The following is a 21,728-nucleotide window of genomic DNA, read 5'->3' as shown; positions in this document are numbered from 1 at the left end:
CCCAAACCTGGGCCTTTCCCATTAAAGGTAGAGGAAGTGGGACTGACACCGCAAGAGAACACTGTTACGAAAACAAGAATTAGAAGAGATGAGCATGTGTAACAAGATAGGAATTGACTGAGGAAGCACATGCAGTTATTCAAATCAACTTTTGAAAATTAAGGACAAGAACTAAGTAGAATGACCAGAGAGTTCTAATAACTTCCTCTTAGAATTGAAGGTTGACCAGTAAGATCTCTATGATCTGTGGGAAAGTGGGGTATAAGTTCCTGTTTGTTTTACATAATGATGAAAGCAAACAAATTGAGCAAAGATTAAAAAGAACAAAGTGTAAAAAGTTAACAGAGGACAACTCAATTTCCTTGATAAATTGATTCTAATAATCAGTAAAATAACAACTATAGACACCTATTCAAGAGATATTTTCATATTTTTTGATCGGTGAGTTTTTACATGGTGTTCTTGGAACCAAACATTTAAGACCAACCAAACAAACAAACAAACAAATCCATCCCAGACAGGTAAATTGTGAAAAGGAATCAAGTTGAACACAGGTTAATCCAATGCTGCTTGAAGATAAAGACTGTAGCTGATGCATGGAGTTGTACAACTTGGGGCTTCTGAATAGTAAGCCTGTAAGGACAGGCATGACATTCTGTTGTGCTAAAGGCAATGCACTCCCAAACCCTGTAAAGGCAAACCCTGAGAAGTGATAGAATAGGAGACAGAACCATCTCCAGTGTTGGCACACTTGTTCAAACCACTGTCATCTCTGCTCTGGATGACTACAATTGCCTCCAACCCACCTCCCTGCTGCTCTTCTTGCCACCCCACCCCTCAAACATAATTCATTCTCCACACAGAAGCCAGAATGTTTTTAAAGCATTCATTGTCATTTTACACTTCTACCAAATGGTCCAGTGACTTCCCATCACACTTGGAATAACACACCAATTCCATAGCCGGGCAACACAACTCTACATGATTTGCCTGCATCTACCTCTGTGAACCATTTCTAAGCAGGCTCCCTTGGCTCTCTGTTCTTGAAACAGAAGGACACTGGGACCCTCTCTGCCTATGGTGCTCAGCTCTGTGCTAAGGTCTTTGTTCTGCTGACTCTTGCTCACCATTCAGCTCTCATCTCTCCGCCATATATAATTGCCATACTATCCATCTGAACTTCTCTCTCTAGTCATGGTGGCTTGCACCCCCTCTCCATTTCCACAGGTGTGTTTCTGAGTGTATAGGCGTGCTTGCTCACTCCACCAAGTGGAGAGATGCCCTACCTCTAACCTCCTTCTCCTCTCCCTATGCATCAAAAACTGTTTTTTAAACAATAGCCAAGGGGCACCTGGGTGGCTCAGTCGTTAAGCGTCTGCCTTCGGCTCAGGTCATGATCCCAGGGTCCTGGGATCAAGCCCCGCATCGGGCTCCGTGCTTGGCGGGAGGCCTGCTTCTCCCTCTCCTGCTCCCCCTGCTTGTGTTCCCTCTCTCGCTGTGTTTCTCTCTGTCAAATAAATAAATAAAAATCTTTAAAAAAAAAAAAAACAATAGCCAAGTTCAAACTTTTTCTATTCCTATAAACACAGCTTTCTCTTCCTAGAACCACTTAAGTCAACAATCAGCATCACATGATTTAGTCGTAAACATTCCTTAATCTTTGCCTGGAGAGCTTATTTTTCACCTACTGAATTTCTAAACTTGCCACAAGGACAGATCACAGACTACTTATGGGGATACATTGTCACTTCTCATAGTGATTAGCAGAGTGCTAAGCAAATATTCTGTGTCTGTAAATATTTTTAATAGAATAAGAGTACTCTAGCTCCCTCCTCCGCTTTGATTCCTTTAAACCCAACTGAATACTAGAGAACCAATCTTTATAGCTTGACCACAGTGAAAGAAAGTCTTGGCCAGTGGAAAAGATTTCTCAATGTAAACATCTCTGTAACTCACTGATCTATTGGAACATGCATTTTAATTTGTTTTTCCATAAGTGGTGATGAGATAAATAGTAATTCTTCCATCTTGTTTCAGCCAGTCTTATGTTCAGAAGCAGTCAATTTATGATATGACTGTGCAGAGCTAAGGTAGTTTATGGCCACACATCAGCACGTCATTAACCAGCCTGTGAGGAGACTGCCGGCTTGGTCTTGGCCTCATGAGCACCCTGAGCAAACAAATAGGGCTCTGTCCATCCATCTAGATTATAACAAGCCAAAAGGACATTTGAACAAAATAATCCAAAAGTTCCAATGAATTTTTTTAGCATCTTCATTTTATTTTTTTAGTTAATGATATAAAACATCTTAATAAAAATATTAATAATTGTGAAAGGAATATGTTAGAACTAACTTCCTTATTTTTAAAGATCTTCATTTAGCACTGGGTGATACTGGTGCTCTAAGGTTCAATTTATTTTGATACACTGTCTAATGACTGCCAGAACTGAAAAAACACCTCCACATGGATATAGAGATGCAAAAAAATGCAGTTGCTTTACTTACTAAATCATTATACTTATTTTTGTGTCTCATCTACCAATTATACAAAGAATGGTGCTGAAATTCACATAATAGATTTATATCTTCCCTAATATCAATTAACTATTCTTACAACTAATCAGAAAATGATAAGTTTTTAAACAAATGGGTTAAAAACTCTGAAACAATTCATTTGGATGAATTTTAAGTGGGATAGAAAATTGTTTCCTAGTTTTTAAAGTTTGTGGATATGCTTTTTAAAGAAAAAAACATACCTGAACAAACAGTATTTTTTCAAAAATCCTGAAATCTAAAAAAAAAAAAAGTAATGGGATAAATTACTATTCTTTCAAGTGTTCTCTTTCCCAACATTCCTTCTGAGCTCTCCCTTCATCTTTTTTTTTTTTTTTTTTTTTTTTTAGATTTTATTTATTTCTTTGAGAGAGAGAGAGCAGGAGCGGGGAGGAGAGGGAAAAGCAGGCTCCCCTCTGAGCAGAGACCCCGATGTGGGGCTCTATCCCAGGACCCTGGGATCATGACCTGAGCCAAAGGCAGACACTTAACCAACTGAGCCACCCAGGCGCCCCAAAGCTCTCCCTTCATCTTAAGGGTGAAGCCTCAATGACTCATAAGGTAGCATTAAAAACTAGCAACTGGGGGCGCCTGGGTGGCTCAGTTGGTTAAGCGACTGCCTTCGGCTCAGGTCATGATCCTGGAGTCCCGGGATCGAGTCCCGCATCGGGCTCCCTGCTCAGCAGGGGGTCGGCTTCTCCCTCTGCCCTCTTCCCTCTCATGCTCTCTGTCTCTCATTCTCTCTCTCTCAAATAAATAAAATCTTTAAAAAAAAAAAACAAAACTAGCAACTGAAAAGGTAAACCCAAGGGATATCTATTTTGGTTGATTCAAACTACACCTGAAACACATGAATTTACCTGTAAATGACTACACTTAGATTTTTACAAATCAAGATCAGCAAATAATCCTCTTATGATACATCAATAAACAATCTTGAGACCTTCACACAAACACATGCAATTTTAGCATAAAGCACCAACACACTGGATACAGAATATTTTTCTTTATTTTTAGAAGCCTATTCTTTTCAAAGTGTATCTTTCACAACAAGGAGGAGGAAAAAAGATAACATAAGAAAATTAAAAAAAACACTGAAGTTAAGGGTAAAACTAGTTTAAAGCAGGATTAAATGAGAACTCTTGGGATTGCACCTGTCATTTCCCACCATGGACCTCTCTGGCTGGAGAATTTTAAAAAACAAAACAAAACAAAACATACTCTGTACAGAACTATGTGAAGAAATTCACTTTCCTCACCAAGGTCAGATGTTTACATAAAAGAGGTACACTAAGAGCGGGCCGTATAAAAATCACTTCTGATTTGATCCTACAGCTCTACTTAGACATAAACTAATTAACCAAACAGGGAATATCAGAAAAAAAAAATGGTATCATCAAAGGAAACAAAATGCTGGTAAAATATTATGAGCAATTGCTTTATTTTACCTGCTGTTTAAAATTTTTAAGTAACCAGAGGAAAAGGCTGCAGTGATTTAACTTGCCACATACAACTCAGAGCTAAAGAGCTTCAGGAACACGGAGTATGGCCAATAATCATGTGAGGAAATAAGGCAAGAATCAACACCACAAAAAGGGAAGTAATTTGCTAGGTAGCCTATAATTAGCCTCTGAATCTTACAGTAGAGAATATTATTGAGGCAAATAGCTTAGGAAGATTTAAAAAGGGATTAGTCGTTCACATGAATGAATAAGCCCAGAATTTAGTTACCTGAGCCAGAGGGGAAAAAAAGGCACATCATAAAAGCTATCTAACCCTTCTGTTTCAGGGTATGCAGATCCTCAATCCAGAAGAGATTTCTGAGAAAAATATTTATGCTACTGGAAATTTGGAAATTATTAACCAAATGATAAAATTACCCAAGCTAGAATATCACAAACAACAAATACCCAACGGCGGGCCAATTTAGCAAAGATTAACTAGGGGGGCACCTGGGTGGCTCAGTCGGTTAAGCGTCTGCCTTCAGCTCAGGTCATTATCCCAGAGTCCTGGGATCGAGTCCCACGTCTGCTCAGCGGGGAGCCTGCTTCTCCCTCACCCTCTGCCACGCCCCCTCCTTGTCTCGCTCTCTGTCAATAAATAAATAAGATCTTAAAAAAAAGAGATTAACTAGGCTGGTCAATTCTAAGGTGTCATTAGAAATAATATTATTTCTGTATAGGAAGTGCCTGATCTACAAAAAAATATGTTACATCAACTGTTTTTACTCAGAAAGATACTTAACTTTTTCAAATAATAATTAAACCATTACTGAAGCTAAAATTTTCATATAATGGAAAGGAAATTATATAGAATAATTTTAACTGGGTTTTATAATCAGAATAACTAGAAGCTGATCCTGATTGGGAAATATTTCCATTACAATGGAATTACCTAAAATATTTCATTTTAAAAGAGAAAGGCTTCTACAACAAAAGTTTTGCTTAAAACTAAATAAAGCTCTACTATTAAATTATTCAAGAATAAAGCATGAAAACACAACACCAAAACATATTAATCAAAATAATGATGTGAGTTGGAAATATTTGATAAAATGATCCATTAAGACATTAAATTAAAAAAAAAAGACAAATTAAACTTCAGCTTAAAAGATTTACTACCTAAATTGACAACATTTTTTATTTTTGTCTGAAGCAGTATGATGGTTTAAAACTGTGGCCTAAATTCCTTCACACTTGCACAAAAAAAGCTGGGGTCTAAGTTCTTTCCTCTTGAATCTGGGCAGGCCTGTGACTGCTTTGCCAAGAGACACTGAATGACTTCCAGAGTTAGTGCAGAAAAGATCATGCAGCTCCCACCTGGCTGCCGCCTTGAGACTCTGGCTCCTGGGGATGCCAGCCCCCATGTCAGAAGCCTGCTGCCCTAAGACTAGCACTCCAGCAAGGCCACGTGCAGGCACTCCTGTTGATAGCCCCAGCTGAGCTCCCTGACAGCCACGTGAGTGAGCGGACATCTGCCTACAGCCTCATGAGAAACCCCGAGTGTGAACTGACCAGCTGAGCCCTTCCCAAATTTCTGACTGATACGTCATGATTAAAATAAAATGGTTGTTTTCAGTCCCTAGGTTCTGGAGGAATTTGTTAAGCAGGGGACACAGTAACCAGAATAGGTCCTATAATTAAAGAAGTACCTCTGTGATAGATGGGTTGTCGGGATAGACTCAGGCCACAGCATTCCACTGCACTCAATGTTTAAACATACGGTGGAATAAGGTACCAAAAATTCAGGTTCAAATATTTACCTTATTTTTCCACCAACATACACCTATTATAATTTACTTTCAATCATTCACTCAGCCTTTTAACAAATATTTATTGAGAACCTACTCTATCCTGGGCTCTGTGCTAAGTGCTAGTTGTAAACACAGCTTAAAGAATAGGGGTGTTGGGGGCAGAAAATTAACCAAACATCAAATCATCACTTAGACATACAATTACAAAAGGGGATAAAAATACAATGGCAGCAGAGGGAAAAGGACTCTAAAAGCATTAACGGCAGACTGAGTCTGGAGACTTAAGGAAGGCCGAGCTCTGAAGGACAAGGAGAGATTCACTCACCGAGGCAAGGAGAGAGGAGAGCTGGAAGGGAGAAGGCACTGATGAGCAGAGCAGAGGCCAAACGGCAGCAGCGTTATGAACTGAGATCTTTACAGAGAGCAATGGGAAGGAAGGGCTTCCAGGTTTTTAAGCAAGATAATGAAATATCGAGATTTTCATTTTAAAATATCGTTTTAGCTATCTATCACAGTATTTCATATATTGACAACACCAGCCTCCAGTGTATTAATTATTTATGGAGTAACTAAATAAGTCCACTCCACAGATATTCATTTCATGCCTCCAACATGCCAAGAACTAAGAAACTAATCAGGAAAAAAGACTGTCTCTACATACATCAAGCTTTACAGTCTAAAGGAACATAGAGCAGGAAATGGGCAATTTATATACAGTGAAATAAGAATCTTACTATAAGTACAGAGGGTTGTCAAATATTGAAAGGATGCTTAATCCAGATATAAGGAGTCCAGAAGAATTCCCAAAGGAGATGTCTAAGCTGAGACTAGAAGAATCAGTAAGTGTGAAAGGTAAGCAGAATTAGGGGAATAAGGAAAAAATCAGATCCCCCTGAGACAGAATCTCATGTCACTAAAGGTAAAGGCTCATAATTAAGAGAGTCACAGAGTGTTCAAGGAACAGAAAGAAGTTTTACATGGGTGTACACTTAGAGGGGAGTGGTAAACGAGAGTTTGATCACTCAGGCACATGTAAACTCTCTTTAGATTCTATTCTAAAAGCAAGAGGCAGACACTGAAAGGCTAACAAGGGGAGTGCCAAGACCTGTAGAGCATCTTATAAAGAACCCTCTGGCTATATAGTGTGGAGAACAGATGGGAAACGGTCAAGATTGAACACTGGGACCAAGTGAGAAGCTGCTGTTGGAATCCAGGATAGAAGCGGTGGAGGCCTCAGCAGGGAAATGTCAGGAGAAATGGAGAAAAGTAGGAAAAAGGATAAAATTATTTTCAGGAGGTAAAATTGAGAGGACTTGATGATTAATTAGGTGTGAGAGGTGAGGGAGAGGAAGAACTCAATGATGACTCCCAAGTTTCTGACCTGGGTACAACCGATGGAAAAGGGGAACCCCAAAGGAGGAGCAGGGCTTTAGGGGTGCCGGAAGGAAGATGAGAAAAGGGAGAGGTAGTTTTGAGTTTAAGGTGGCTGTGGCTGGGACATGCAAGTGGAAATGGGCAGGAGAGAGATGGCTATATGGTGCTGAAGGTGAGAAGAGCAATTCAGGCTAGAGAAAAAGATCTGGAAGTCAAGAGCACATAGGTGTTACTTGAAAGAGTGGCTGAGTTCATCCCACTAAGAGCAGATCGTGTGAACAGAGAGGGAGTTAGGCTAGGACCAGGCAGACACCAATGTTAAAAGATGGTAATACAAGAGAAAGCTCAAATGGAAACAAAAGGAATGGCCAGAGAGTTAAGAAGAAAACAGGTGAGTATGTTGCCATTAAAACTTGACAGTAAGTCAAATTATAGCTTTTTTTAACTCAATTTCTCTTGATTTTCTTACATGAAGATGAGGCTGGGTTTGGTAGAAATCTCTCTCTGGACCTGGGCAAGAGTCCTCCACTTCCTCAAAACATGTGATTAAGTTTCTACTCCTTCTTGGACTAGAAGCCTTGTGATTTTGTACAATACAGATATAAATTTAAAAGAAAAACGAAACAAATATATTTAGGTTACAGATAAGATAATAAATGTAAACAATGTGAAAAGGCCATGGATTTTAGAGCCAAATGGACCTGATCTGAAATCCCACTTCCGCCATTTCTCAGCTATGTGATTTAAGGCAAGTTATTCAATCTCTCTAACCTTGAGTTTTACTGTGTAGCATTCCACTATCTGCAGCATAGAAATGGAGCTGTTCCTATTTTCTCAAACCCACTCTAATCAGAAAGCCAACCCCACCAGTGCCAATGAAAACAGTACTGTTCACGGTTGCAAATAACCTCCTTGTTGGGGAAATCGGTCAATTTCAACCCTCATCCTGCTGTAATTATCAGAAGTATTTGACAAAGATGACTAGTCCTTCTTTTTAAAACACCATAATGGTTTGCTTCTGGGTAACCACTCTACCTTGGTTCTCTTCTTGCCTACCTGGCCCACTCCCTTTTAGACTCTTTCCTGGTTCCTTCACGTGTCTGGGGTTCCATATTAGTCTATGCCCAGACTCAGCCCTCCTTCCCTATCTACTATCACTCCCCAGGTGACCTCATCTAGGCTCATGGCTTTAAATATCATCTACATGCCCCGAGCGTTCCAATGTGTATCTTTTGTTCAGATCTCTCTTCTGAATGCCAGACACCAACTGCCTACTCAACACTCCTTCATGAATGTCTAAACAGCTTTTCAAACTTAGCACGAACTCTTGATTCTCCCTAAATCTAGTCCTCCTACAGTATTCCTCATCGTATTAAATGGCAACCCCATTCTTCTAATTACTTTGGCTCAAAATCTGAGTCATCCTTGGCTCTTTTTCTCTCATCCCACACTCAATGATCAGCAAATTCTGTCAGCTCTATTTTCACGATATATTCAAAATTCAACCAGCTCAAGCCATAGTCACCTCTATCACCTTACTCTGAACTATACCATCTCTCTGGCTTATTGCCATAGTCTTCTGACTTTTTAAATTTCATTCTTGACTCCTATAGTATATTCCCTACAAGAGCCACAGTAAATCTCTTTTAAAGGTTGTTATATCTGGTTAGCTCAAAATCTTCTTATAGTGCCTTATCTCGCTCAAAGGAAACACAAATTCTCTATGGTCCTAAAGCCTTATCTGACCAGCTTTCCCACTTCTGCTGTTTTCCTCTGATCATTCCCCATTTCATTCCCTATGCTTCAGCCACATGGACCCCTTTTCCATTCCTGGACCACCCCCAAGCATGTGCCAGTCTCTGGAACTTTACACTATTTCCTCAAATACCCTCATGGTTTGTTCCCTTACTGCCATCATGAAGATCTCTATTCAAAGGTCACCTTGTAAAATCCTCCCTGACAACTACCCCCCCAATTGTAAATATATGAAGAACAATCTCCTCCCCACTATTTCTTTTCACCCTTCTATTGTCTCTTTCTCCATAGCCCTCATTATCCCCTAATATACTAAGTTAATTATTTTATTCTCTAGCTTCCCCCAGCCTAGTATATAAAGTCCATGAAGCCAGGGACTTTATCTGTTTTAGTTCTCTGAATCCCCAACACCTACAACAATGCCTGGTATATAACAGGTATTTAATATATAAGTGAATTAAAATTAAATAATAAAACGTGTATAAAGTGTTTAAAATATAGATGTTCAATAAATGGTTGTTCTTATTATTTGTGGAAACTTAAAAACTCAAGGGTAATTACCCCAAAATTGATAAGGCAAATAGCACTGATAAAGTGGAAAGAGAATGACATACTTCAGGAATTATTTTCCTGTAGACACTGAATTTTTATTTTAAGACATAATTTGATTTGGGAATGTCATTTAGTTTATCATATGAAACTCTTCTGACAAAGTGAATTTGAACAAAATAAATGAATTTTTAAAATATTATAAATTTATAGATTTGCCATAATGTCATGAATGATCCAAAACAAACCTAGCAAAGTTATATTTTCTTTTAAGGAAAGGTAAAAATATTTTGGAAGGAGCAAGCTATTTAATAATATTCTATTTCCAACAATTAGAGCTCTGAGAAATATGTATATTAAGAAATAAATAATGGATGAATCTATTACTCTGGAATAAATATAATAGGAGGAATTGTAATGTGTTTCCTAAATGGTAAGATGGTGTTCCAGAATTGATTTAATAAAATCCTCCCAGAAAGTATGAAGAAGGGACCCATAGTTGTCTGGCAACATAAAAGCTTATTTATACCACCAGATAAAGCTGAGAAAGAAATACTGCGCATAATTTAGAAGGCTCTAAGATGGCTCCTTGAGGGAATTTAATGCATTTATAGAGTATCTCATGGTTCTTGGCCTACTGGTACCCAAGAGATGTTTGTTATATGCATAAATGGTACACTAATACATGAATACATTAATTATAAGAAATTACCACTCAGGTGTCTGTCAACAGTGCCCATGACGAACTCTTAATAAAAAGCTGGGAGCTTAGGGGAGCTTGGGTGGCTCAGATGGTTAGGCGTCTGCCTTCGGCTTGGGTCATGATCCCAGTGTCCTGGGATCGAGCCCCGTGTCAGGCTCCCTGTTCAGTGGGGAGCCTGCTTCTCCCTCTCCCTCTGCTGTTCCCTCCACTTGTGCTCTCTGGCTCTATCTCTCTGTCAAATAAATAAATAAAATCTTAAAAAAAAAAAAAAAGCTGGGAGCTTAAGTCCAATGCTCTTCTTTTTCTCTCACATCAGGAGTAAGGAAGAGACTTCCAGTATAAAAGCTGAGCTCTAGGGCACCTGGGTGGCTCAGTCGGTTAAGTGTCTGCCTTCGGCTCAGGTCATGATCCCAGGGTCCTGGGATCGAATCCCACATCGGGCTCCCTGCTCTGCAGGGAGCCTGCTTCTCCCTCTCCCACTCCCCCTGCTTGTGTTCCCTCTCTTGCTGTCTCTCTCTCTGTCAAATAAATGAATAAAATCTTAAAAAAATAAAAATAAAAATAAAAGCTGAGCTCTACTTTAGAAAGTAAAAAAAAAATCACCACTCTAAAGGTTTCAACTGCCGCCTTGGGTAAGTAGTACTACACGTCCTGTTATTTGCGATCCCTGAGGCAGTGGAGCACAATGCCGGGTTTCTCTTTGCAGCCTCATCTCCAGACAGCTGGAAGAGACCAGAAGGGAAACACTTAGGCGGCACACAGACCAGGTCCTGCTGGCGCAGAGTGCAGCCCTCAACAGGAGATCCCTCTGCAGGAGGTAAATGCCACTAAAATCAGATTTTGAAAGGCAAAAGAAAAAAGAGGTCATTAAAGAGAAATGAAGATGTTATGAGAGACATATTATTAAAGAGACAGAAGTGAGAAGTAAGGGAATGAGTTAGTGAGGTGTGAAAGCAAATGTTATCGCACCCTTCAAATCCACGTGTGAGCACACACACGCAAAGTCTGTGCACAAAAGCCCAAGTGGACAGAGGCCTTAACCCTCACTTTTCGAATGCATAGCGTGATTTAACAGATTTCAGTCTCATTATTCTTCACATTTTCAGGACTATCAAATTCACACCTGGCATGACAGGATCTGTAAATTCACACCTGAGTGAAGATGGCGGTGTGCAAACTCCATCTTGAACACGTTAGTTTCTGAAAATATACAGGTTGGTTTAAGATTTAAAGGGAAAAAAGTAGGTTACACTTGTACCCGGAAAGGTCTGCATGACTCAGAGTTTAATAATAGGATACATAAGATGTCACCCTTAGGTCACTGATTCTAGGGTGACTATAGTAGACTGCCATTTTAAGACATCACCATCTAGCAGCTGTTTTGTTCACAGTCTGTAGAAGAAATGTGTTGCTTGTCTCTATTAATACTCATTTGACAGGTGTATACATTCCAACTCACATGCATCTGCCAATTGGAGCCCTTTGAAGCAGGGTGTTGAAAGCCACGACAGCTGTTACCTTTAGACAGTCCTTCGCATGCCCAATTCGCTCCTTTATCTAAAGAGCTAATTATTAATACTTCAAATTGTAACAGATTTTTGTGTCTAAAACCCAAGTCACAAAGGAAAGATATCAATGGAGGATTTCTGAAATAAGCACAATTATCATCCTCTGGGACAAAGAAGGCAACAATCTTTCCTCCTAGGAAGATGTGGTAGAGGCCAAACAGGCTGAGGAGGTCAACATTTACAAGAGCTCAGTGACCTGCAGGAGACTACAGACATCCCGCCAGGACTGTGTGCTTTTGCCAGAGGTCACTGGGAAATACTTCTAAAACGTATGTATTGACGATTTATGTACCTAGGCAATATAAACTAATGTAGCTTCCACTATGTCATGGTGCTCTAGGGCCTCTGAGTCAACACCTATGTAGTGCCAAAGATTATAATTTATCAGTTCACCCCTTCACCATGGCAAGTGAAAAGTGGATGGTACATACTGCACTGTAAAATCATTACGCTAAGGGGGGTTTCCTGCAGCCCCAGTCACGGTGATGACCGGAGGAGAATTATGTTTTCAAAAATAAAGCTATTATTTCTAAAGCACAGTATGTAGGTATTTAAGTCATGGCCTAATCTGCTTTTTCTGTGCTGAAATAATGCCCACATCTACTCATCGGCCTTTGTTACATATTCAGCCCATGGTGGCACTCATGGAAATAAGACATCATCTAAAAATCCGTGTTCTTACCTTCCAAGCTCATACCTTCCTTCAAAGAACTCAGCATCTCCATTTAGAAGAAGGTTAATTTAACCAGGCAATATTCCAACTCACATTTAGTATGAATTTTTAATGTCTGTATAAAATGCTTAATAGAGGCTCTCCTTTATTTTCTTAAATGATGTTAAATAATGCGCTATTTGACACAAATTCAAAAAATGGTGAAAAATGTCACTAATAACTTTTTATTTCAAATACATCATTTTATTTTAAAAGGTCTCAAGAGCCCTGCAAGTTCAGGCTTAACAGATTTTAGTGTATCAAACCCAAGAAAGCTTATAAAATGAGAAAGAAAGCACTCACTGTGCCCCTTTGATCTGGCTCAGAAAGGCAACAAAACAACTCTGTAGTTTGATTTTGTTTTGCTTTAGAACTGGTATGTCACTGCAGATCATGGCCTGCAACTCTATTTCACTGATGAGGAAATTAAGGCATAGAGAGGTTAAGTGGCAAGGAAACACAGACCCTTTGAGTAGAAGGGACCTTATAATTAACATAGACCAGAAATATTACAACCACAGGCCTGCATTATTCATCTAACTGAAAAAAAAATGCCATTTTCATATAAGCTAAAAGTCTGTCTAAAAAATCTTTAATTCTAAGTTTAATAGCAAACTTAGCAGACCTATTCTTTCTGTCTGCTATAAAACTTTGTCTTTCGTCTTAAATATGAAGAAGCTCAGAGTAGAATTTAGTGCCCCAGCAGAATACCACTTTCTGGCCATGGTTACTAGGGGTAATCTCATCCTGTCACTCAGCTCTTCCTAAATTCCATAACTATTATTTGAGCATCTGTTCTATATCCAACAGCATTCTAGGTGCTAAAGATACAGCAGTGAACAAATCATGTGAAAATTCCTGTCTTCAGGGAAATAAATTTTTTAAGTATAACAGAGTATGTTAACACTATGAAGAAAATAAAAAGCAGAAAAGGAGATGGGAGTGTGGAGTGAGGCTCAACTTTAAAAAGAGTGGTCAGTGAAGGCCATTTGAGTGACATTTGCATAGAGATCTGAAAGAGAGAAGGGGGGAGGAGTGAGCAAGCAAAGGGAATGGTATCTAGGGAGGATATTCCAGGCACAAGGAGCAACAAACCACAAAAGCCCTGAGGTAGAAGTATGCCTGGCCTGCATGACTCATATTTTTCTTGTTCATTATTTTAAATGAAGTATGTTTTTCTTTATTGAAAGTTCTGTCCAATACTTTGGAAGACAATCAGGGACATTCATACAATCCTAATTACTACAGATGAGCTTCAGATTCACTTCAGAGGAGTTTTTAGTGGTTATGTATTACTATTACACTGCATGCACCCTGCCGCCCTTCCACTCCCCACTCCTCTTCTCCATTAGAGATCAAAATATTGACTTCCCAAAACTAACTTATGGAGATTTAAAGCAAAATCTGCTTTGGGGAAAGGGCCTACCTTAAGGAAATCAAACTGCAACGCAGAATACCCCAACCCACAGGACTCCCTCCCTTGAACTTCTAAACCCACAGCCTTTAAGGATTGTGACTGTTTCCATCTCATTATATGCTACCTTGTCCTGTCCTTGTATATACATCTGCTCTCCTAGTGGGAGCAGGGCCCATATTCCTGGGAGCAGGGCCCATATTTTGGGAATGTCTGAATCCCACCACAGGGATCTGCACACGGATGGCACCAATATCTGTCTGCCGATGATGTCATAGAAACCACCACAAAGAGAGCAGACATTCCTCCCGTTTTAAGTATCTGTTTGTGGATAAAGCATGAAAGAGACATCAGTCTCTTACAGGCGTTTGGATAATCTCAACCATCTTGGCCAAGTTACTGTTTGTGTAACATTCCATTCTGTCGAAGTTTCCCTTTGCATTTTTGGTCGGGCACAGCACACACTTTCGGTCTAGACACCAGCATGGATTACCCACCGAACACAGAGGAACCGCACCGGGTGGCATCCCGTTCTGTTCACTTCAACCAACATCCTTAAACACTATTACGGGAAAGAAACTCGACAGAAAACTATCAAACACCAGCCACGGCCCGTACAGTCTGGCAAAACAGACACATAAGGAACAAGTTCCGTGCATGCAAGACACGCAGAAGTATTTTGAAAGTATATAAGCAGTGGCCCAGAGGGTGAGGTAAGACTTCACAAAAAAAAGCTGGTACCTGAACAGCCAGGGTTTTGAAAGACGAGTAGGCCTAGGACAGTCAAACACAGGATCAAAGGGCATTCCAGATTGTGCACAACACTGACAGAAACATAACAGACTGCAAACTGCTGGAGGAACTCATTCCCCATCAGTGAAGGAAAGCTGGTCTGTTGCACTCTGAAGCTTTCCAAGAAAAAAAACAAGCTTTCAAATAAGGAGCTGAGGAGGAAAGTTTTACCACTGTTTGTTTTGTTAAACCTCTTAGCCTTGCTTTGCTTTGTTTTGCTCTGTTTTGTTCCCTCTTAAAGAACTAAAGTACTGTGCTGGCATAAAACTTCAGTGAGGAAAAGCACTTCAACTTTAGAAAACATCTAAGTGGGCAAGGGCCAAGGAATGAATAAGTGAATGAATGAATAAGTGAATGAATGAAAACATAAATAAAACTTTTCTAGAATATGTAAATGGAGCAAAATTAAAAATTCAGTCATCATGGACCTGAAATATTCATTCCAACCCTTCACCAACTCAATAGGTACTTATGGTATTTGGTGCCCACTATTTGTTAATTTCCGGAAGACCAGGCCCACGAGGCCCTCTCATTGCCCTCCTTTTTGAGCGAGCTCTTGCTTGCAATTTAGTAAAAGAAAGAAGCAGAGGATAATTCATTGTAGCAGGTTCCCTCCACTAAAGCCTGAAGCTCATGCAGAGTTAAATTCCAGTTAAGGTAGCCAGTGAGGTCAACACACTTAAATAATATTACAATGACAAACAACTGTGAGATGTGAGAAACTTGTCTGACAGAGGTCCTTGATAAGGGTGTCTCATCACCTCTTCCCGTGAGCCGGGAGCGGGCGAGCTGGACTGCCTGGCCAGGGGTTTGAAATGCTGAATGCGGAACAGAAGAGGGGACAGAAGGGGGAAAGTTACCTGGGAGCTCAGGTAGACTTTGAGGCACTCCTCGCACACGGCCTTCTTGCAGCAGGGCAAGGGCTTGATGGGCTTGTCTTCCAGGCACACCCGGCACATCAGCACCATGAGGGGCACGTAGGGATCCCCTACCCCACCCAGGTCAGAGTAGGGTGGAGCTCCCAACAGGCTGGGCACGGAGAACGGCTCGGGCGCCAGGTAGAACTCCAGCTCGATGCTGCCGCCGTCGGGGGACAGGGGGTGTGTTGGGAGGGACAGCCGGGGGCTGGGGAAGGAGGAGGGGGTGCTGGGAGCGTTCGTCACCGGCGGAGCCCGAGGTGAAGACGCGGGCGGCGAGAGCTGCTCCGCGGTGGGGGCTTCGGGCAGGTCATTCTCCACGCAGAACACCGAGCAAAAAACTTGTCTCTTGGCGGGGACTGGGCGCCGCTGCCCCAGCACGTCCAGGACCAGTTCGTCCGCCGCCCCGACGCGGGTCCTGGGCTCCGGCTCCTCGCCTGGGGGCGCGTCCTGCTGTTCATCCCCTCCCTCGTTTCGGTCCCCAGCTTCCTCCTCCTCTTCCAGCTGCTGTTGCAAAGTCTGGGGGTTGAGGGGCCCGGTGAGTGCCAGTCCCGCGGGCTGCCCGGGCGCTCGGCTCCTCCTCCCGTCCGGGCCCCACCGGCTCCTCTCGGGCTCCGGGGCGCTCGTGTCCGCGCAGCCCGAGTCGCTTCCGCAGCCACCGCCGCTCGGCTCCGCGGAGGCGGCGCGCGGCCCGGGCTCCCCGGCGCTGTCCCCGCGCGGCCTCAGGGGCTCGGGGTGGCCCGCGGCGCCGCCAGCGGGGGCCCGCGCCTCCTGGGGCCCGCCGCCGCTCACCGTGCTCTGCTCCTCGCCCATCGCCACCCGCGGCCCGCGCCGCCGCTGCCCATCCAGCCGCCGGGACCCCCACCCGGCGCCGGCGGGCAGCGGGGGCAGCGGCTCGGCTCGACTCGCGGCTCCGCTTCTGCTTCCGGGTCCCGCCTCCGGGGCTGGGACTCCCCGAGCTCCCTCCGGGGAGCCCGTGCTCCCGGGCCGCGGCAGGCGGGGAGCCCGGCCCGGTCCGCTGCTCCTCCTCCTCGTCCTCCGGCGCGGCCGGGGACCGCCTCGGGGGTGCCGAGGGCCGCTCGCTCCGGGCGCGGGCGCGCCCGCCCCTCATGCAGGTCGGGGCGGTGCCGGGGCCCCCGCGAGCCCTCGGGCGGGGCAGAGGGTCCGGGGAGGGGAGGCGGCCGTCAGTCCCGCGCCATCGCCGGTCCCGGCTGCGGGCCGCGCGGGACGGGCGGCCGGAGGGCGCTGGTCCAAGGGTGCAGGGGCCTGTGGCGCCGCGGCGGCGCGCACCGGGAGGTGCAGCCGGAGTGCGAGCGAGCCACTGCGGCCCCTGGGGGAGAGGCCGGAGCGGGCGACCTCCCTCTGCTCCCGCTTCACCTAGAGCCCTCCTCGCCTGCCCCTCACCCCACCCTCTTGGCGCACACCTCCCCACACGTACACACGCGCGCAGGCACCCGCGCACTCACTCACACGCACACCCGAGTGGGTGTGATCTAAGAGCCGAGATGCGCTCTCGCGCCCAGAGTTCACACTCGGCCTCAGCAAAACCCTTGAGAGCAGGCAGGCTGCCCTTCAGGCTACGCACGAAGTAAACTTCCTACAAAATCACTGTATACTCAGAGCAGAAACCAGAAAACACTGGCCACTTAGGATTTTGGTTTCTCTTGGATCCATCGAATTTTAAATCCTCCAAAGAGGGAGTTAAGGGAAATAACTCCAGGAATTATTCGTTAAAAATGCTGGATATACTAACTGTTTTCTGCCTATTGGGGTAGGAAGGATCTTTGGAACCCACAAATAAGCGAAAGTACTTTTAACCTACTCCTCCAACTGGAATCCTTTTGAGAGCTGACAAATAACTAATTTAAGATTTATCCCTTTTTCCTCCTCTTCGTATTTCTCTTAGGAACTTTTTTTTTAACCCTTTGAATATTACAAAATAGATAACACGAGGTAGTAGGATGGCCTGGCCTAATTAATAAACTAGATCATTGGTGGGAATCATGAGGAGTTAGTTACATTAGCATAACCGTATTTATCCCCCAAACTGTTTCCAAGACAACAATTACATTTGAGCCAGAATTTAATTATGTGTTGATCTATCTTTATTTTACAGGAAGTATTAGTCACCCAGACTGGTGTGTTTTAGTTCCCTAAAGCCAATGAAAACATTTTGGGGAAGCCAACCCTTGTTTTTGCATCTTGAAAGGGAATTCGATTTACACGTTCATATAATAGGAAGGAGTTGTGAAGTGTGTAGCTCTTTTTATCTTGAAGCTGTTATTGGTTTGTTTGAAAATATTTTCCAATTCAGTTACAAATGCTAGAAAGGCAACTAACTATGCAATACTAAGAAAGCAGGGCAACATCCAAGCACATTTCTATCCTTTGTGTCTGACCCTCATTTGCACCCTAGAGGGATGAATCCAATCAATCAAATCAATCGAAATGTCACCTCATTTATCAATCTGCCCCAAGAACGAAGAATTCTTATTTGGAAGAATAAATGCCATTCAAGGATTTTTTTTTTTTTTCCATTTTGGCTAATTAGTTTCCTGTTAACTGCTACTTTCTCCAAATGATACCTCTAGTGTTTGTTCTAAAGACAGGGACAAGAAACCTACATGTATTGTGCCTTTTGTTTATGCCATCTGATAACTATTCCTCTATTCTTTCAATAGAGATACAAAAGTAATCTGTGTTTTCTAGGTGACAACAGGCTAAATATAAGACCACAGTAACAATAATGAATAGAAAAAAGTATAACTCCTCAGGGTCTATAGGAGTCAAATTAAGGTCCTCGCATAGTTTTGGGACTCTCAGCCCCACACATATTTGTCATAGGTGTTCCAAGAACTTGTTCTTAAAGAGCCCACCACCTTGCTCCTTATCCCTCAGGCTTCCATTCACTGGCGGCGGCTTTCCTTGCCACTGCACCAACTAGAAGTCACTGCTAGCAATCCTGAAGGCTCCCCAAAACTCTCAGCCCTTCTCCTTGCCATGATTTCACTTCTATGGGATTCATCCATCTTTGTGAAGAGAGGACCATGGCACGTCATATCTTCACCCTCCAGACAGACTCAGACTTGCCTAAATGCTGGGCTCAGCCTTGCTGGTGTTTAATCTGGGACACTGGCAGCATGAAAATGAGTTAAAATGCAAAGTTAAAATTCCGGTCAGACCATCAATTTCCCCTGAAATGAAATGCATGAAGCATCTATAATGATTGTGATGACAGGATTCACTTTTTAAAAAGGATTGGTTGAAAACATACTTCCCATAGCATAAATTTCACTTCTCTACCACAAGCTTCATATTCTCAAAATTCAGACCATCTGCTCCACATCAGGCTGTGTACAGTTGTTAGTACAACATAAGCATTATCTGCCACTACCAGTTTGAACTCTCAATATTTTCTAATCTGCAGTGAGCTGTGCACCTTCCCTAAAACCAAGACTAACATTAGGAGACAATGTCAAGTTTGAGATTTGACGTAGTCCGTTGCTTTAGATCGTTATTAAACATTTTTTTCTATTACTACTTTTCTTATCCTGGCCTTTAAATATGACTTATTTTTGGTGCCCTTGAAGATTTTTATTCAGACATTAATTTGAACATTAAAAAGCCTAAATTTATTAACTTATTAGAAAAATGTTATGAGATATCAGAAAAGGTGTGAATCATTTTAATTTTACACATTAAAGGTAAAACTAATTTCTTTTTGCCTGTTGTGGAGAAGAAATGCATAACATTTTAAATACCATAAAAGAATTATACAGCAAATAACGGACTTGTTTTTTCTGCCAGTCTCTCAAATATCCAAACAGGCAAAAAGAAATAGAAATCATTTAATTTTTAAAAGAAATTCATTTCCTGGGGCGCCTGGGTGGCGCAGTCAGTGAAGCATCCAACTCTTGGTTTTGGCTCAGATGGTGATCTCAGGGTCATGAGATGGAACCCCCCTCCCCTCCAGGCTCCATGCTCAGCACAGAGTCTGCTTAAGACTCTCTCCCGGGGCGCCTGGGTGGCTCAGTCGTTAAGCAGCTGCCTTCGGCTCAGGTCATGATCCCAGAGTCCTTGGATCGAGCCCCACATTGGGCTCCATGCTCAGCAGGAAGCCTGCTTCTCCCTCTCCCACTCCCCCTGCTTGTGTTCCCGCTCTCGCTCTCGCTGTCTCTGTCTCTGTCAAATAAATAAATAAAATCTTTAAAAAAAAAAAAAGACTCTCTCCCACTCCCTCTGCCCCTCGCCCCTGAGTGCTCTCTCTCTCTCTCTCTCAAATAAATAAATAAATTTTTTTAAAAAAAAATTCGAATGAACAGGATGGAATGGTCTTCTAGGTCTGCTTTTGAAAGACACAGTGGAACATTTGTCCTCACTTTCTTGTTCTCCTCTTTACCCATGGAGGAAGAGAACCTGGAACATTAAGGGAGAGGGCATCAAGAAGAAAAGAAAGGGACACAATTCTTTTTCCACCCTAAGTTCCCTAAATCCAAATAGTAGGCTTTTATAAGATAAAGTTAAAAATAAAACAAAACGGTGTATTCCTTCAACTTACAAAATAAAAGCCTAAGTGCTTGGAATACAGAGGAAACCAAGAATAAAAAGGACAAAGAGGGAGGGAAAGGAGGAAAGGGAGGAAAAGAGAAGGAAAGGAAGAAAAAAGGGAGAAAGGAAGGGAAGGCAGGCAAGAAGAAATGAGGGGAAGAACTTTAGCTATTACTATCCAAAATAACCACTTACACTACTTTATCGGATTGAGCTATTTCATTCTGGTGTTTGCATCTGTGTGTATAAAAATATATTAAATGATGAATTCTCTTTTCCTGCTTTTTTTTACTTAGTAATATATTCTGAATATTTTCTTTCTTTTTTTTTTTAAAAAAAAGATTTATTTATTTGTCAGAGAGAGAGAGCACAAGGAGGGAGAAGGGCAGGCAAAGAGAGAAGCGGGCTCTCTGCTGAGCAAGGAGCCTGATGGGGGCCTCGATCCCAGGACCCTGGGATCATGACCTGAGCTGAAGGCAGACACTTAACCCACTGAGCCACCCAGGTGCCCCTGAATATTTTCCATATAATTAAAACATCTATACATCATCATGATTTGTGACCGTATAGAATTTTACTACATCACTTCTCGGCCTTTTGGCTAAGATCAAGTGTAGAATTTTACTACATTCATGCATCATAATGTATTTAATCAATTCTATTTTATTTTTAAAATTAGATTATTTATGACTTTAAGATAAATAACACTTAGGGGTGCCTGGGTGGTTCAGACGGTTAAGTGACCAACTCTTGATTTCAGCTCAGGTCATGATCTCAGGGTCCTGGGATTGAGCCCTGTGTCAGTCAGGCTCACCACTTGGCGGGGAGTCTGCTTCTCTCCCTCTCCCTCTTCCTCTGTCCCTCCCCCTTGGTCACAAGCTCTCTCTCTCTCTCAAATACATAAATAAATCTTAAAAAATTTTTAAAAAGATATATAACACTTAATATATGTTAATATTTCTTATTTATATTAACATATAACCTTTGTTACCTTCCTAATATATGATAGCATAAAGTCCTAAAAATTAAATTGCTGCAGAAAAGGGTAGATGTACTTTTACAGATCTTGGTGCATATTATCACAGAAACTTAACAATTTATAGTCCCATCAATAGTGAGGCTATGAGAGAATCTATTCTCCTAACCATTCTAAGGAGATTTTTTAAAATTCAAAATGCTGTAAATAACATCTCACTTTTTAATTAATGAGTACATTCTTTTAAATAAAAAAGGGTGAGATCAAATATTAACTGTTGATTCCCCTTTGGATATTTACAATTTAGCACTACATCAATATAATTCTCTATTCCTGAAGTTATGGTTCTGACAGCTTCCTTTCCTCATCTCATTTTTTAATTTCCTCTTTGCCTCTTCCAGTGACAATAGTGGTTTAAAAATGTTCAGAGATAAACTCAGTCATAATTAATACCCCTAAATCCATAATACCAATCCCTCATTTCCAAAACACAGATTCATTTATTTGAGTGCACAGACTCATTCCCAAGGAAATCCCGTCTCTCAACCCACACCATGGAAGCTCTTTAAGTTAAGATAAAAAGAGGTCCGCTAACGGTGTAAAGTTGACCCT

At 42.0% G+C, this 21,728-nt stretch overlaps 1 protein-coding gene and 1 pseudogene across 6 annotated transcripts in view; one reads left to right on the top strand and one right to left on the bottom strand.

The window, feature by feature from the left end:
- RNF217 (ring finger protein 217) overlaps positions 1-16,991 on the bottom strand; it is a 144,538-nt gene extending 127,547 nt beyond the window's left edge. For 3 of the 6 annotated variants that reach the window (XR_010413755.1, XR_010413754.1, XM_045865475.3), the window contains exon 1: positions 15,536-16,984. Coding sequence is in view for 4 of the 6 variants with exons in the window: in XM_045865475.3 (XP_045721431.1) it covers positions 15,536-16,405 (870 nt within the window). In the remaining 2 variants the exon portion in view is untranslated. Of the gene's footprint in view, positions 1-15,535 lie in introns of all 6 variants that reach the window. The other 3 variants (XM_045865476.3, XM_054505546.2, XM_045865477.3) reach the window with 2 other exon arrangements.
- Positions 16,992-20,721: 3,730 nt separating this feature from the next.
- Positions 20,722-20,889, top strand: LOC123838107 (U2 spliceosomal RNA; annotated as a pseudogene).
- The last annotated feature ends 839 nt before the right edge of the window (positions 20,890-21,728 follow it).

Source organism: Mirounga angustirostris, unplaced genomic scaffold (assembly GCF_029215605.1).
Source record: "Mirounga angustirostris isolate CCGP_5_RB_7025 unplaced genomic scaffold, mMirAng1.0.hap1 SCAF_8, whole genome shotgun sequence".
Lineage (NCBI taxonomy): Eukaryota > Metazoa > Chordata > Mammalia > Carnivora > Phocidae > Mirounga > Mirounga angustirostris.
Note: the sequence above shows the minus strand (reverse complement) of the source record. Positions and strands in the feature narration are given on the sequence as shown.